The sequence below is a fragment of the Ursus arctos genome, unplaced genomic scaffold (genome assembly GCF_023065955.2).
Source record: "Ursus arctos isolate Adak ecotype North America unplaced genomic scaffold, UrsArc2.0 scaffold_10, whole genome shotgun sequence".
In the NCBI taxonomy this organism is placed as follows: domain Eukaryota; kingdom Metazoa; phylum Chordata; class Mammalia; order Carnivora; family Ursidae; genus Ursus; species Ursus arctos.
Window position 1 is genome coordinate 56,508,257 of NW_026622764.1, and position 12,168 is coordinate 56,520,424.

The 12,168-nt window shown below is 34.6% G+C and overlaps 1 protein-coding gene across 4 annotated transcripts in view; it reads left to right on the plus strand.

The window, feature by feature from the left end:
• The window catches only part of FNDC3A (fibronectin type III domain containing 3A), a 158,520-nt gene that overhangs the window by 101,291 nt on the left and 45,061 nt on the right, over window positions 1-12,168 (plus strand). For all 4 annotated transcript variants that reach the window (XM_044381803.3, XM_026493254.4, XM_044381804.3 and 1 more), the window contains 2 exons: window positions 1,243-1,301; window positions 11,122-11,279. In XM_044381803.3, the coding sequence (XP_044237738.2) occupies window positions 1,243-1,301; window positions 11,122-11,279 (217 nt within the window). The remainder of the gene's footprint in view (window positions 1-1,242; window positions 1,302-11,121; window positions 11,280-12,168) is intronic.

Genomic DNA, 12,168 nt, shown 5'->3' on the forward strand with positions numbered 1-12,168 from the left:
TGCTCCAGATAAACTGTTTTTAACAACACTTCCTAAATGTGAGAAGTTTTAAAACCTAAATTGTTACTAGGGTACTTCTTCTTACAATTTGGGAATGCTCAGTTCAGTAATTTCAACAACATTGCAAATTTTATTAGCCAACAGAAATTTCTCTTTGAAAAGAAAACCCTGGTAAAGTTCATCCAGATTCATTTTCCTCTCTTTCTGGGCCCTTTGACAAGGCTATGCTGGTTTTTATCAAAACTCTTTATTTCTTCCAACTTCTTTATATATGAGTACCTGAAAGCAACTCATGTCATTCACCAATCTATCTGTATATTCTGTAGTTAGGAATGAGTATTCTTCATTACTTTCTTAAAATCCCCTTATTTTCCTTGGACCTTTCTTTCCCTTGGACCTTTCCCCTAACCTGTGACTTCCACCATATGAACTCTGAGCACTACTTCCTTTTCTTTGTAATTTCCATTCTCCACCAATACATTTTAATGCTTTAACAGCCTCATGGTTTGTACATTAACATTTATATTAACAAAAATGTTCACCCATATTTTTGAGACCTTCTGATCAATCTTTTTCAGTACTGATGTTTCACAAGAGTTAAGATAAAGTTACAGATATGTCAGTTATGGATATAAGTTATGGTCAAATCAATTAACATTTTTATTTTGGGTTAAGGCCAGCCAAAACGCAAATACTCGGGCGCCTGGATGGCTCAGTCAGTTGAGTGTCTGACTCTGAGTTTCAGCTTAAGTCGTGACCTTGGGGTCATGGGATCAAGCCCCATGTCAGGCTGCTTGAGATTCTCTCTCTCTGCCCCTTCTTCCCTAACCCGTGCGTGCACTCTCTCTCTTTCTCAAATAAATAAGTAAATCTTAAAAAAATAATAATAATACTCAGCTAACTTCTTAGCTGTTAAGAGGTATGAAATTGGGTAATGAGAATTCCAGAGAGTATTTTTTACAGCTATGAATAAAAATATTCTTTCTATAAGAAAAACTTAGTGATTGGTTCAGATATATATATAGTGGCATTATAATTAGGGATCCCAGTTAAAATGGGAATAGAAACTGAAGAAGAAAAATCCTGAAGAGCTACAAACTGCAGAATATGAACTAAAGTAAAAACTAGGAAATAAAAATCTCAGATTACCAACATAGTTTCAGAGGACATATTGTTGAGGGAGAGGGATGATTGTATTTAAGTTCATTAAATTTTTTTTTTTTTTTTTTTTTTTTTTTTAAGAAAAAGACGAAGAAACTAAAGCTTTTGAAGCACTTCTTTCCAACATTGTCAAACCGGTGGTAAGTATTGCATGTATTTTCTTGACATTTATACTACGTATTATTCACATAGGATTTTGTGTATTTTAATTCAGGCTTTGCTTAAAACTTAACTATATTAGGGGCACCTGGATAGCTCAGTTGGAAGAGCACATGACTCTCAATCTTGTGGTCATGAGTTCAAGCCCCACACTGGGTATAGAGATTACTTAAATAATTAAAAAACTAAAACAAAAAACCATAAGAATGTGATATCAATAATGGATCAATGTAGAACTGACATAAGAAAGATTTGTTAATCAGTGAAGCAGAATATTCAATTAAGAATTCATTTTTTAAACTAGGATTTAATATATGCTAAATGATATTGAAAATCATTGGAAGAGACAAAGATGTAATAGTGTGGGTACGACTAAGTATCAGTTTTTTAAAAATCCATCTATATGATTTCTGTAATAAATATATTCAGTTAACTCCAGATGCAAAAAGAGTTAAACTATAGAAGAGGTTTATATTCCCAAACCTTTCATAAGTATACATGTAATAGAAGAAATAAAGTCAGCAAAAGGTGTGACAGCAAACCTGGCTACATAATATTTTCTGCTTATTTTTTATATAGCCTAAATAAGGCTGTCATCTTAATAGGAAAAATATTTGCATCAGATTTGACAGAAGATTAATTTTAATTGCTCACACAAATTGAACTTGTTAAACCCATTAAGACCCCAAAGTGTTTTTAACTAGTAATCAAAATTAAACTTCTCCGAAACCGAGGGCCCATTTCTTAATAAAAAGCTCCACAAACAAAAATGTTTTCCGCAACACTAATGTTAACAAAAATGAAACAAAAGAATTCATAAATTGGGATATTTTTACTGGACAGAATATTTTAACCGTTTAAAAATATGATTTTGAAGAATAAAAATATGCAAAGATGCTTTTGTAGGGAAAAATGCTAGTGAGCAAACTATTTAGACACTGTAATTATAGTCTTAAAAAGGAAAGACTTTAGAAAAAGCTAAGAAAAAACTAGAAGGAAAACCAGAATGTCACAGTTCAGATTAGTCATTCTCTTTCTCTGCTTAAGAGCTATAACTTCACTGCATTTTAAAAGTGAGCTAATAGATGTGCCAGTGATTAAGATTGAATTTTTATTTTATTAGTTATATGTGAACTCTTTTATGGTGAAACATCTAAGTAATACATGAATATAGTAGAAATAAATTCCTTTTACCCACTCCTCTGATTTAGTCACAACTAACAGTTTGGGTTTCCAGTTTCACTTCATTTGTATGTGTTCGTCCATCGATATATATTTTTTCTTTTGTCTTTTTATGAAAAAGGGACCATACTGTACCCTGTTTTTCTGTGGCAGGCTTTTTTCACTGTGCTGTGCCTTAGCAAACTGTCATTACATTGTTTTTTCAGGAGCTACATAGTTACTCATTCAGTCAAAGTATTTTTTTTTTTTTAAAGATTTTATTTATTTATTTGACAGAGAGAGAGACAGCCAGCGAGAGAGGGAACACAAGCAGGGGGAGTGGGAGAGGAAGAAGCAGGCTCGTAGCAGAGGAGCCTGATGTGGGGCTCGATCCCATAACGCCAGGATCACGCCCTGAGCCGAAGGCAGACGCTTAACCGCTGTGCCACCCAGGCGCCCCATCATTCAGTCAAAGTATTGACATCATGACAACCAATGAAAATATTTATTGAGACTGTATCATATACTAATAAATAAAAAGCAAATATACAAACAAAATCAGATGTGATAATAAAAAGAGCTTTTACAGAACTAGGGTAATGTGATGCACTACAGACGAGTGGGGAATTACATTAAGTAGAGCAATTAGGAAAACCTTCTCTGAGCCTCTGAAGTTAGAAAAGTTGCAAAAGTTGGAAGGAATTGGAGAGGGAAAGCAGGAATAATCCTGGCAAGTTTGCCAGATAGAAAGAACCATCCTCTTTGGAACATAGTGCAGTGAAGGAAAGAGAAATACAAGATGTGGCAGAAGCAGAGTACAGGGCTTTCTCAGTCAGGATAAGCCCATTTATTAAACATTGATTAAAATATTTCTTGATTTACAAAACAAAACCTTCTATCTCTTCTCTGCAAAAAAAAAAAAAATCTGTGGTAAGATACTTTGTGCTAAGTTACCCAAAAAATACTTTGCTCTATTTTTGTATGGAAACAGAGTAGAAAAGTTGTCGTTACTCTTTTAACACCCTCTCCACAAAAGCTTATCTTTTAATTTTATCCCATTTTAGGAAATTTGAGTAAGCCAGTCACTTATCTAATAAGCTACTCTGGTCCTACTTTTTCTGACAACCCTAAATAATAGCTTTGGATGCTCTAGTTTCCTTTCATTCTAATTTGGGTTCTCCGAAAAAATTGAGCTCATACATGTAAATTAATGTAAACATACACAGAATTATTTCATAATAATAGCTAATACAAGTTTACTAGTTTCAGACTCTGTTCAAAGTACTTTGAAAACATATGCATTATTTAATTCCTAGAACAAGCTTGTATGTACTCTTTTCCCTATCTTACAGATGAGTAAACTGAAGCAAGAGAAATTCAGTATCTTTCCAAGATCTGTATATATCCAAATGTATATCACTAGATTGATAAAAAGAATTTGCAGGCCTTAATGGAATTGGTATTTGAATGAAGTTAATATTAGCAGCATTTACTTGTTACAGTCTAGATATTAAAAGCATAATTTTTCAGGCCATAAATCTTGAAATAGTTCTTTTAAAGAATTTCTTGCCCAGTATTATGAGGAAGATGTAATTTTGTAAAGTAAGTCCTGTGTCATAAAAGAAAGTTATGCTGATGGTTTTGTTTTGCTTTGTTTTGTTTCGATTTGTGTAGCTATAGCTCTTTTATTAAATTACTTGTGAATTGTGAAGTATAGGTCAGAGGTGTGTGTGTGTGTGTGTGTGTGTAGTTGTTTTTGCATGCTCTAGTTCATTTAGAGCACCAAACTAAATGTATTCACTTACTCCATAAATATTTGATCACTAATAAAATGCCACATGCTGTGCTAAAAGCTAGAGATAGAATGAAAAGCAAAGGACAGGCACGGCCCCTCCCCTCAGAATTTAGGTTAGTAGATTAAGTCATGCAATAAATATAAGATTATATCTGTGGAGTGCCAGAACAGAGATAGAGTGCTATAAGAATATATAATAATAGGGGAACTAGGCCCTGACAGGGATGTCAAAAGAAATTTCACTAAGGGAGAATGATGAACTGAAATTTAAAAAAAAAGTAGTAGTTGGGCACTGTGGAGTATGGGGGTTACTGTGGGTACAGTATTGCAGAGTGACCAACATTTGAAAAGTATTGAACATGACACATTTGAGAAACCAAAAAAGAAGAAGAGCTCACTCATGTGACTCAGGTGCAGGGTAGAGGGGAGAACATAGGCTAGACTCAGCCTCAGCTGCACATTCGGGAGTTGAGTGACCTGTCACTCAGCCTTTCTGAATCTGTTTCTTTTTCCATAAAATAGAATATAATGGTATTGTATTTCCTAACATGCTAGAAATAATTATATTAGATGGAAGTGTTTATTATTGCGCTTCCTTGAAAGGCTTCTTTGAAATTGTTTTAAGTCTCATTCTGTCAAAATATATTAACATCTTTATTTTAATAATGCTTAAAGTTAAACATGCCTTGCCTTTTATTCATTACCTTTTTACTCTCAGAATTTTTATCCCTTTCCTTTTCCTTTTAATGGTCGGTCACTGGAACATCTGACTCCAGGTTTCCTTAGACTGAACCTTTGAGTTATGTTCAGAGTAACTCTCCCACTTCCTAATCCCCATATCCATACAAGGGGATTGTTATTTCAGTAGCTTCCTAGCTAGACTTCATTTAACCTGACAGCTTTACTTCAAGAGTGGTTTTGATCCTTACCTAAGAAAGACCACAATCTGCCTCAAAAATTAAAATATGCTGTATTTTATATGTGTGTATAATCTAATCCAACCACTTTTTTTTTTTTCATTTTTGCTTACTACCATCTAGTCTTTGTCAGTACTCAGACATATTTTTACATGGTCATGTCTATTTTCAGCTACTGACCAGAAGTGAATTCAGGATAGAAGCATTGTGTAATGGAAAAGGAACTGAATTATTCAGGTCCTAGTCACTGATGTGAAATGTTGGGGTCTGTGAGCAAACCATCAAGAAAGAATTCTTGAAACATCTTTGGTGCAAAAAAAGTGGTTTTATTAAAGCACAGGGACAGGACCCCTGCACAGGAAGAAGTGCACTGGGATTGTGAGGAGCGACTGATTATATACTCTCAAATTGGGAGAGGATTAGGGATAGTTTAAGTCTCTAAGGAATTTGGAAGCAAGGTTTCCAGGACCTGGAGGGGCTAGCTGCTGTTAGGATAAAGTCATTTTCTAATATCTAATAACACCTTCGTCTTGAGACCCTTCAGATGTTTATCAGTGGGCCATATGTTTGGATGATGATTGCTAACATATGTCTTGGGGAGGATAGAGATAAAGATAGTTTCCAAAGGAATTCAGATGTTAAAGTAAGACTGGAGGTCAGCCGGATAATGTCAAGCTGAGGTTGCCTTTTGCCTTTAGCAAAGTATTAACACTGAGGCAGTTGAGTTCCTGGAGGAAGGTCACTATGGGTGTCCCAATTACTTATCAGTGGGCTGTAAGTTATAAGATAGTTTAATTTTTTTTTTTACTGTATTTCTTTTGCCTTTGTTCTCCACATCAGTCACTACTAGTTAAGTGACTTCAAAAGTTATTCAAACTTTCTGAATATATTTCCTCTATAAAATGAAGATAGTTATATCTTTTTTGTTTACTTTAGAGGGTAATTTTAAGAATCAAATGAGATGTATGTAAAAGCAAATTTTACTTCTAAAATAGCATACAAATAGAAGACTCACTTCAGATGATTTCCAAACTGTATTTTTCTACCCTCATTATTCACCACTTTCTCTAGAACCACATCTCCTAAGGCTTCCTAAAGAATGTCCAAGTTTGTGGGCACTTGGTTGGCTCAGTCAGTAGAGCTTGCAACTCTTAATCTTGGGGTCGTGAGCTCAAGCCCACATTGGCCATAGAGCTTACTTTTAAAAAATTGAAAAAAAGGAGAACATCCAAATGTGTATGTTTTGCTAACAACTAGAACTTCATCTAGAAAATTAATTTCTTACTCTTTTCTAAATTATTTTGTCTGTTGTTTCTCTGAAATGAAGAAGGGATTGGATTAAATAGATCCTTTTTGTTTTCTGTTTTCTTTTAGTATATCCATCAGTTATCACATACCCCTCCAGGTTTTCCTGATCATAATATCGATATCATCTTACATTTCGTCTTTAATTTTAATTCTTTAATGGCAAACTAAACTCCAAGCTTTATCAGTTCTTTTGCTTCAAATTTCTAGGATCCACTCTTCCCTGGCTTCCCACATACACACACAGTTACTACCTCATCTTTACACAGGAGTTTCACAGTAGCTTTATGGAAATCCACCTCCCTTTTCTTTATAACCCTTTAATAATCCTTTGAAACCAGCACCAGATAACACCATTTTTAGATTACATTCATTCCCCTTGGCCTCCCTGCACTATTTGACACTGTAGATCACTTACTATTACCCTTGTCTTCCAAGACATGATTGTCTTCCTCTTTCCTCTGTGATCCTTTTAATGGTCCTTTGTATTTCTCTTTTCCTCTTAATCTGTGGTTCTTATGGGAGTGAAATTACTAGAGAGCTTTTCAGAATACACCCATACATGCTCCTTGGACAACCAGCGATAAGCATAAGCTTAGGAAAAGAAATTACTCATTCCTATAATAGTTACCCATTTCTTTTCTTCCAAATTATATCCCATCCCAAGTCCTTTAAAATTTTATTGAAAATTCACTTCTCATGAAGTTTTCCACAGCAACCCCAATGTAATTACTCCTTTTTTGTGCCTTAATGTTTAGGTGCAAGTAATAAAGTACCTTTTTAATAGACGGAGTTGGGATCAAGACTTTTTCTGTAAAAGCAGATTGTCTAGAAAAGTTGAAATTAGCAGTGTGTCTTAATTTTTTTAACCATATTTTCTAAATTCAGCATAGTATGCTAGCAATCTATTTAAACGTTAAAAGTATAGATTAGTTAAAAATTTAGTTAATAGTATTCTACCGTTGTTAATTTCTTAGTTTTGACAAAAATGCATTATTATGTAAGATGTTAACAATAGAGGAAGCTGGGCAACAGGTATACAAGCACTCTGTATACTTACTCTCTTCCAACTTTTCTGTAAATTTAGATTTATTCCAAAATAAAAGGCTTTTTTTTTTTAAGATTTTATTTATTTGACAGAGACACAGCAAGAGAGGGAACACAAGCAGGGGGAGTGGGGGAGGGAGAAGCAGACTCCCCACTGAGCAGGGAGCCAGATGCGGGACTCAATCACAGGACCCTAGGATCATGACCTGAGCTGAAGGCACACGCTTAACGACTGAGCCACCCAGGCGCCCCAAATAAAAAGCCTTTTAAAAATATTATATTTGATTAGTTATGGTAAATAAATCATCTCACTCAGCCACTCACTTTTGTAGGTGAGACCTGGGACCCTGAAGGTTTTAGAGTTCAGTATCACCAAGCAAATTAGTGGCAGGTCTTTTGCCTTCCTACTTAAGGTCATCTCTACCACCTGTACTTTCCATGATGTAGTCAGTACCCCACAAAGCCTGATAAAGTATGCTTCAAAAAGTAGATGCCAGTTAATGCTTTTGGCTGACCTACCTTCAGAGTATTGTTTACTTACTTATTCTCACAGTTTAATACAGGATAATCTCATAAAATCAAGAGACTCTAAAGATTGTACATATATGTATGTTAACAGTATGTTTGTTTAAAAAAAGAAAAAAACTTGCACAGTTACAGGTTAATAGCCAGATGGACATTGATTAAAACAAGGAGTCATTTTTAAGCCCATTGTACATGAAACATAGTATTAAGACTTTTTTAAGGTAGTATGATAGTAGGTAAAATATATTTCTGTGATTTAACAGAAGCAGAATATATACAGTAATCGTCTTCTAAATTTATTCAGGCTTTGAGAACTTTGAAAAGGGGGAATGTTATGGCTTGTGTAGAGACCATTTATTCTGCCTAATTAAGGTAGGGGTGGTCTTCATCCTAGTGATTAGTGGTTTTGTGTGTAGAAACACCAGGATAGTTATTAAATATGCATAATTTTAAAGCAGGCTTTTACATTAGAGTCTAGGTGTGATCTGATAACCTTTCTTACCAATCTTTAGTTTAATCCCTCGACTTTTTTCCCCTCTTTATTACATTTTTACTATAAAAGAATGCATATGCATAAATTATTCCAGTAATCCAAAATGTACAAAATACTACTAAGACCTTCTGTTTTTTTCTCACAACTCTCCCTGTATCCCACCACACATATGCACAAAATCCCCGAAGGTAAGAATTAGTACATTTGTACAGTATATTTTCAGATATTTGTGTGCATTTTTAAAATTTTTTTTAACACAGCTGATATCATAGCATATATACTGCTTTGTTCCTTCCCTTTTTCCCCCATTACATAGCATCAATATATTAAGGACATGTTTAAATGTCAGCACATACATATCTTCTTCATTCTTTTTTAAACACCTGCATAGTAATGTGTTAAGAGGCTATACCAATATTTCCAATTTCTTGCCATTGGTAACAGTGCTGCAATAAGTACTCTTAAGTACATGTATTTATGTGCTTATGTAAGTTCATAGGATATTTTCGTGAAAAAAAGTTCCTGGCAATGGAATTATTGAACTATAAAGTAAACATATTGTCAATTTTTATAATGGTTCCCAAGTAGCTCTACATGGGGATCATACCATATATACTCTTACCTACACTTAAGAGAGTGCTCATTTCTCCAAACCCTTAACACAGTGGATAGTACTAGCTTTTTAATCTTCCCAGTGTGTTAGTTGAAAGGTGGTACCTTGTTTTAGTTTACATTTATTTAATTATGAATGCAGTTACACAAAAATAAACTCAAAATGGATTAAAGACCTAAATTTGAGACCTGAAAACATAAAACTCCTAGAAGAAAACTTGGGCAGCAATTTCTTTGACATCAGCTATAGAACATTTTTCTACATATGTCTCCTTAGACAAGGGAAGCAAAAACAAAAACTATTGAGACTACACCAATATGAGATATCACTTTACACCTGTCAGAATGGCTAAAATCAAAAAGACAGGAAATAACAAGCATTGGCAAGGATGTGGAGAAAAGGGAACCCTTGTACACTTTTGGTGGGAATGCAAATTGGCGCAGCCACTGTGGAAAATGATATGGAGGTTCCTCAAAAAATCAAAAACAGAACTACTGACCGTATCATCCAGTAATTCCATTACAGGGTATTTACCCAAAGAAAACAAAAACACTTTAATTCAAAAACACTTATGCGCTCCTCTATTAGGGCATTATTTATAATAGCTAAGATATGGAAGCAGTCCACGTATCCATCCATAGATGAATGACTAAAGATGTGGTGTGTGTGTATACCATATATACAATGGAATATTACTCAGCCATAAAAAAAGAATGAAATATTGCCATTTGCAACAACATGGATGGACCTAAGTGAAATAAATCAGAGAAAGACAGTTACTGTATGATTTCACTCATATGTGGAATTTAAGAAACAAAACCGTGAGCAAACAAAGAAGAGACCAAAAAACAGACTCTTAAATACAGAGAACAAATTGGTGGTTGCCAGAGGAGACATGAGTGTGGGGATGGTGAAATAAGTAAAGGGGATTAAGAATACACTTATGGGGTGGGGCGCCTGGGTTGCACAGTTGTTGGGCGTCTGCCTTCGGCTCAGGGCGTGATCCTGGCGTTCCGGGATCGAGTCCCACATCGGGCTCCTCTGCTTGGAGCCTGCTTCTTCCTCTCCCACTCCCCTGCTGTGTTCCCTCTCTCGCTGGCTGTCTCTCTGTCACATAAATAAATAAAATCTTGAAAAAAAAACGAACAAAACAAAACAAAAAAAAAGAATACACTTATGGGAGCACCTGGGTGGCTCTTGATTTGAGCATGGAGCCTGCTTAAGATTCTCTCCCTCTCCTTCTGGCCTCACTCTCTTCCTCTCTCCCTCACTCCTTCCCTCCCGATCTCTAAAAAAAAACACACAATACACTTACCATGGTGAGCACTGAGAAATGTATTGAATTGTTGAATCACTATGTCATACACCTGAAAGTGATATAACACTGTATGTTGATTATACTTCAACCCATTTCTCCAAACCCTTTCTTTAACACAATGGAGATATTACTAGCTTTTTAATCTTCCCAGTCTGTTGGATGAAAAGTGATATCTTGGTTTAGTTTACATTTATTTAATTATGAACGCATTTACACATCATTTCTTGCATTATCCATTTATATTTATGTTTCTTTGGTCAGTCCATGACCTTTGCTCATTTTTATCTATTTTATCTTTTTCTTATTGTAAGACACTTTCTAAATTGAGGAAATGAACCTTTTCAATATGTTACAAGTGGACTTTTTTCCATTCTTTTTTGACTGTACGTGGTGTTTACACTAATAGTTTTGAATGGGCCATAATGGTCTTTAGATTTTTATTGAACCCATCTGCCCTTTTATAACAGATTATATCTCATCTACAAATGGACAGGTTTCTATTTGTGAGCCATTTTATGTAAGTAGATACAGATATATTTTATTTAATCTTGAAACCTCATTAGATTTTCACTGTTCATTATGCACATTACAGTTGTTTCAAAGAGCTTTTAAATATTGTTTTTGCAGGCCTCAGACATCCAGGCAAGGACAATAGTACTTACCTGGTCACCTCCTTCCAGCTTCATTAATGGAGAAACAGATGAGACTTCCGTACCAGAACTCTATAGTTACGAAATTCTGGTCTCAAGTACTGGAAAAGATGGGAAATATAAAAGTGTTTATGTGTAAGTATTTGTTATGTTTTACTCCCTCCCATTATGTAAATCAGTGGTTTATCATAAAGAGTTTAATACTAATTTTGTTCTGTTTTTCCCTCTCAGTGCTTTTATTTTGAATCTGTAAATTGACAAGTGATATTGATTTCACTTATTTCAACGTATACAGTCCAAATGCCAGCTGGTAACGTCAGTCTACACTCCCTTGGAATAATTGCTTTCATTGGCCACATTCAGCTTTAGTATTTTTCAGTAGGCTCCCTAGTAGATGTTTCACTATTCACATATTCCTAGTAGATGTTTCACTATTCACATATTCACATAAATATAAATTGTAGTATGTAGAATCCCAGAACAGAAATAGAGAACTGTTAGACTGTGAACTCATGAAACATAATGCTCCTCTAAGGAGTGGGATTTAATTCTTAATATGTCAAGCTAATGCCCTATTGTAAAATGAATTTATTACTGTTGTTCCTTATTTGTATGTTGGTATGTTAGTAATCATATTTTGAAAACGTATCATAGTTCTCTTTCCTTGGTTCAAAAGTGTTATTATACACCAGAAGCCTTAGAGTTGGTGGCTAAAACTGTGACATTTATGACTGGCAGTTGTAAAATAAATAATTTTTTTGTCCTTATTCATATAGAAGTTCCTTATCTAATGAAAAAATAAAGAGTAAAGTCCATTATTAATAGTAATTTAAACACTGGGAAGATTGTAAAGGAAGTGGTTAGTCATTTGAATGATCATAACCTAGAACACTGGACACATCACCCTTCTTGGTATCTTTTTAAAAAAACAGGTAATATAAGGAAGAAAGGAAAGTGCAACTGCTCCAATATTTATTATCTAATTACATAAGGTTAGAAAAATATCCTGTCTCCTTCTCTCTGT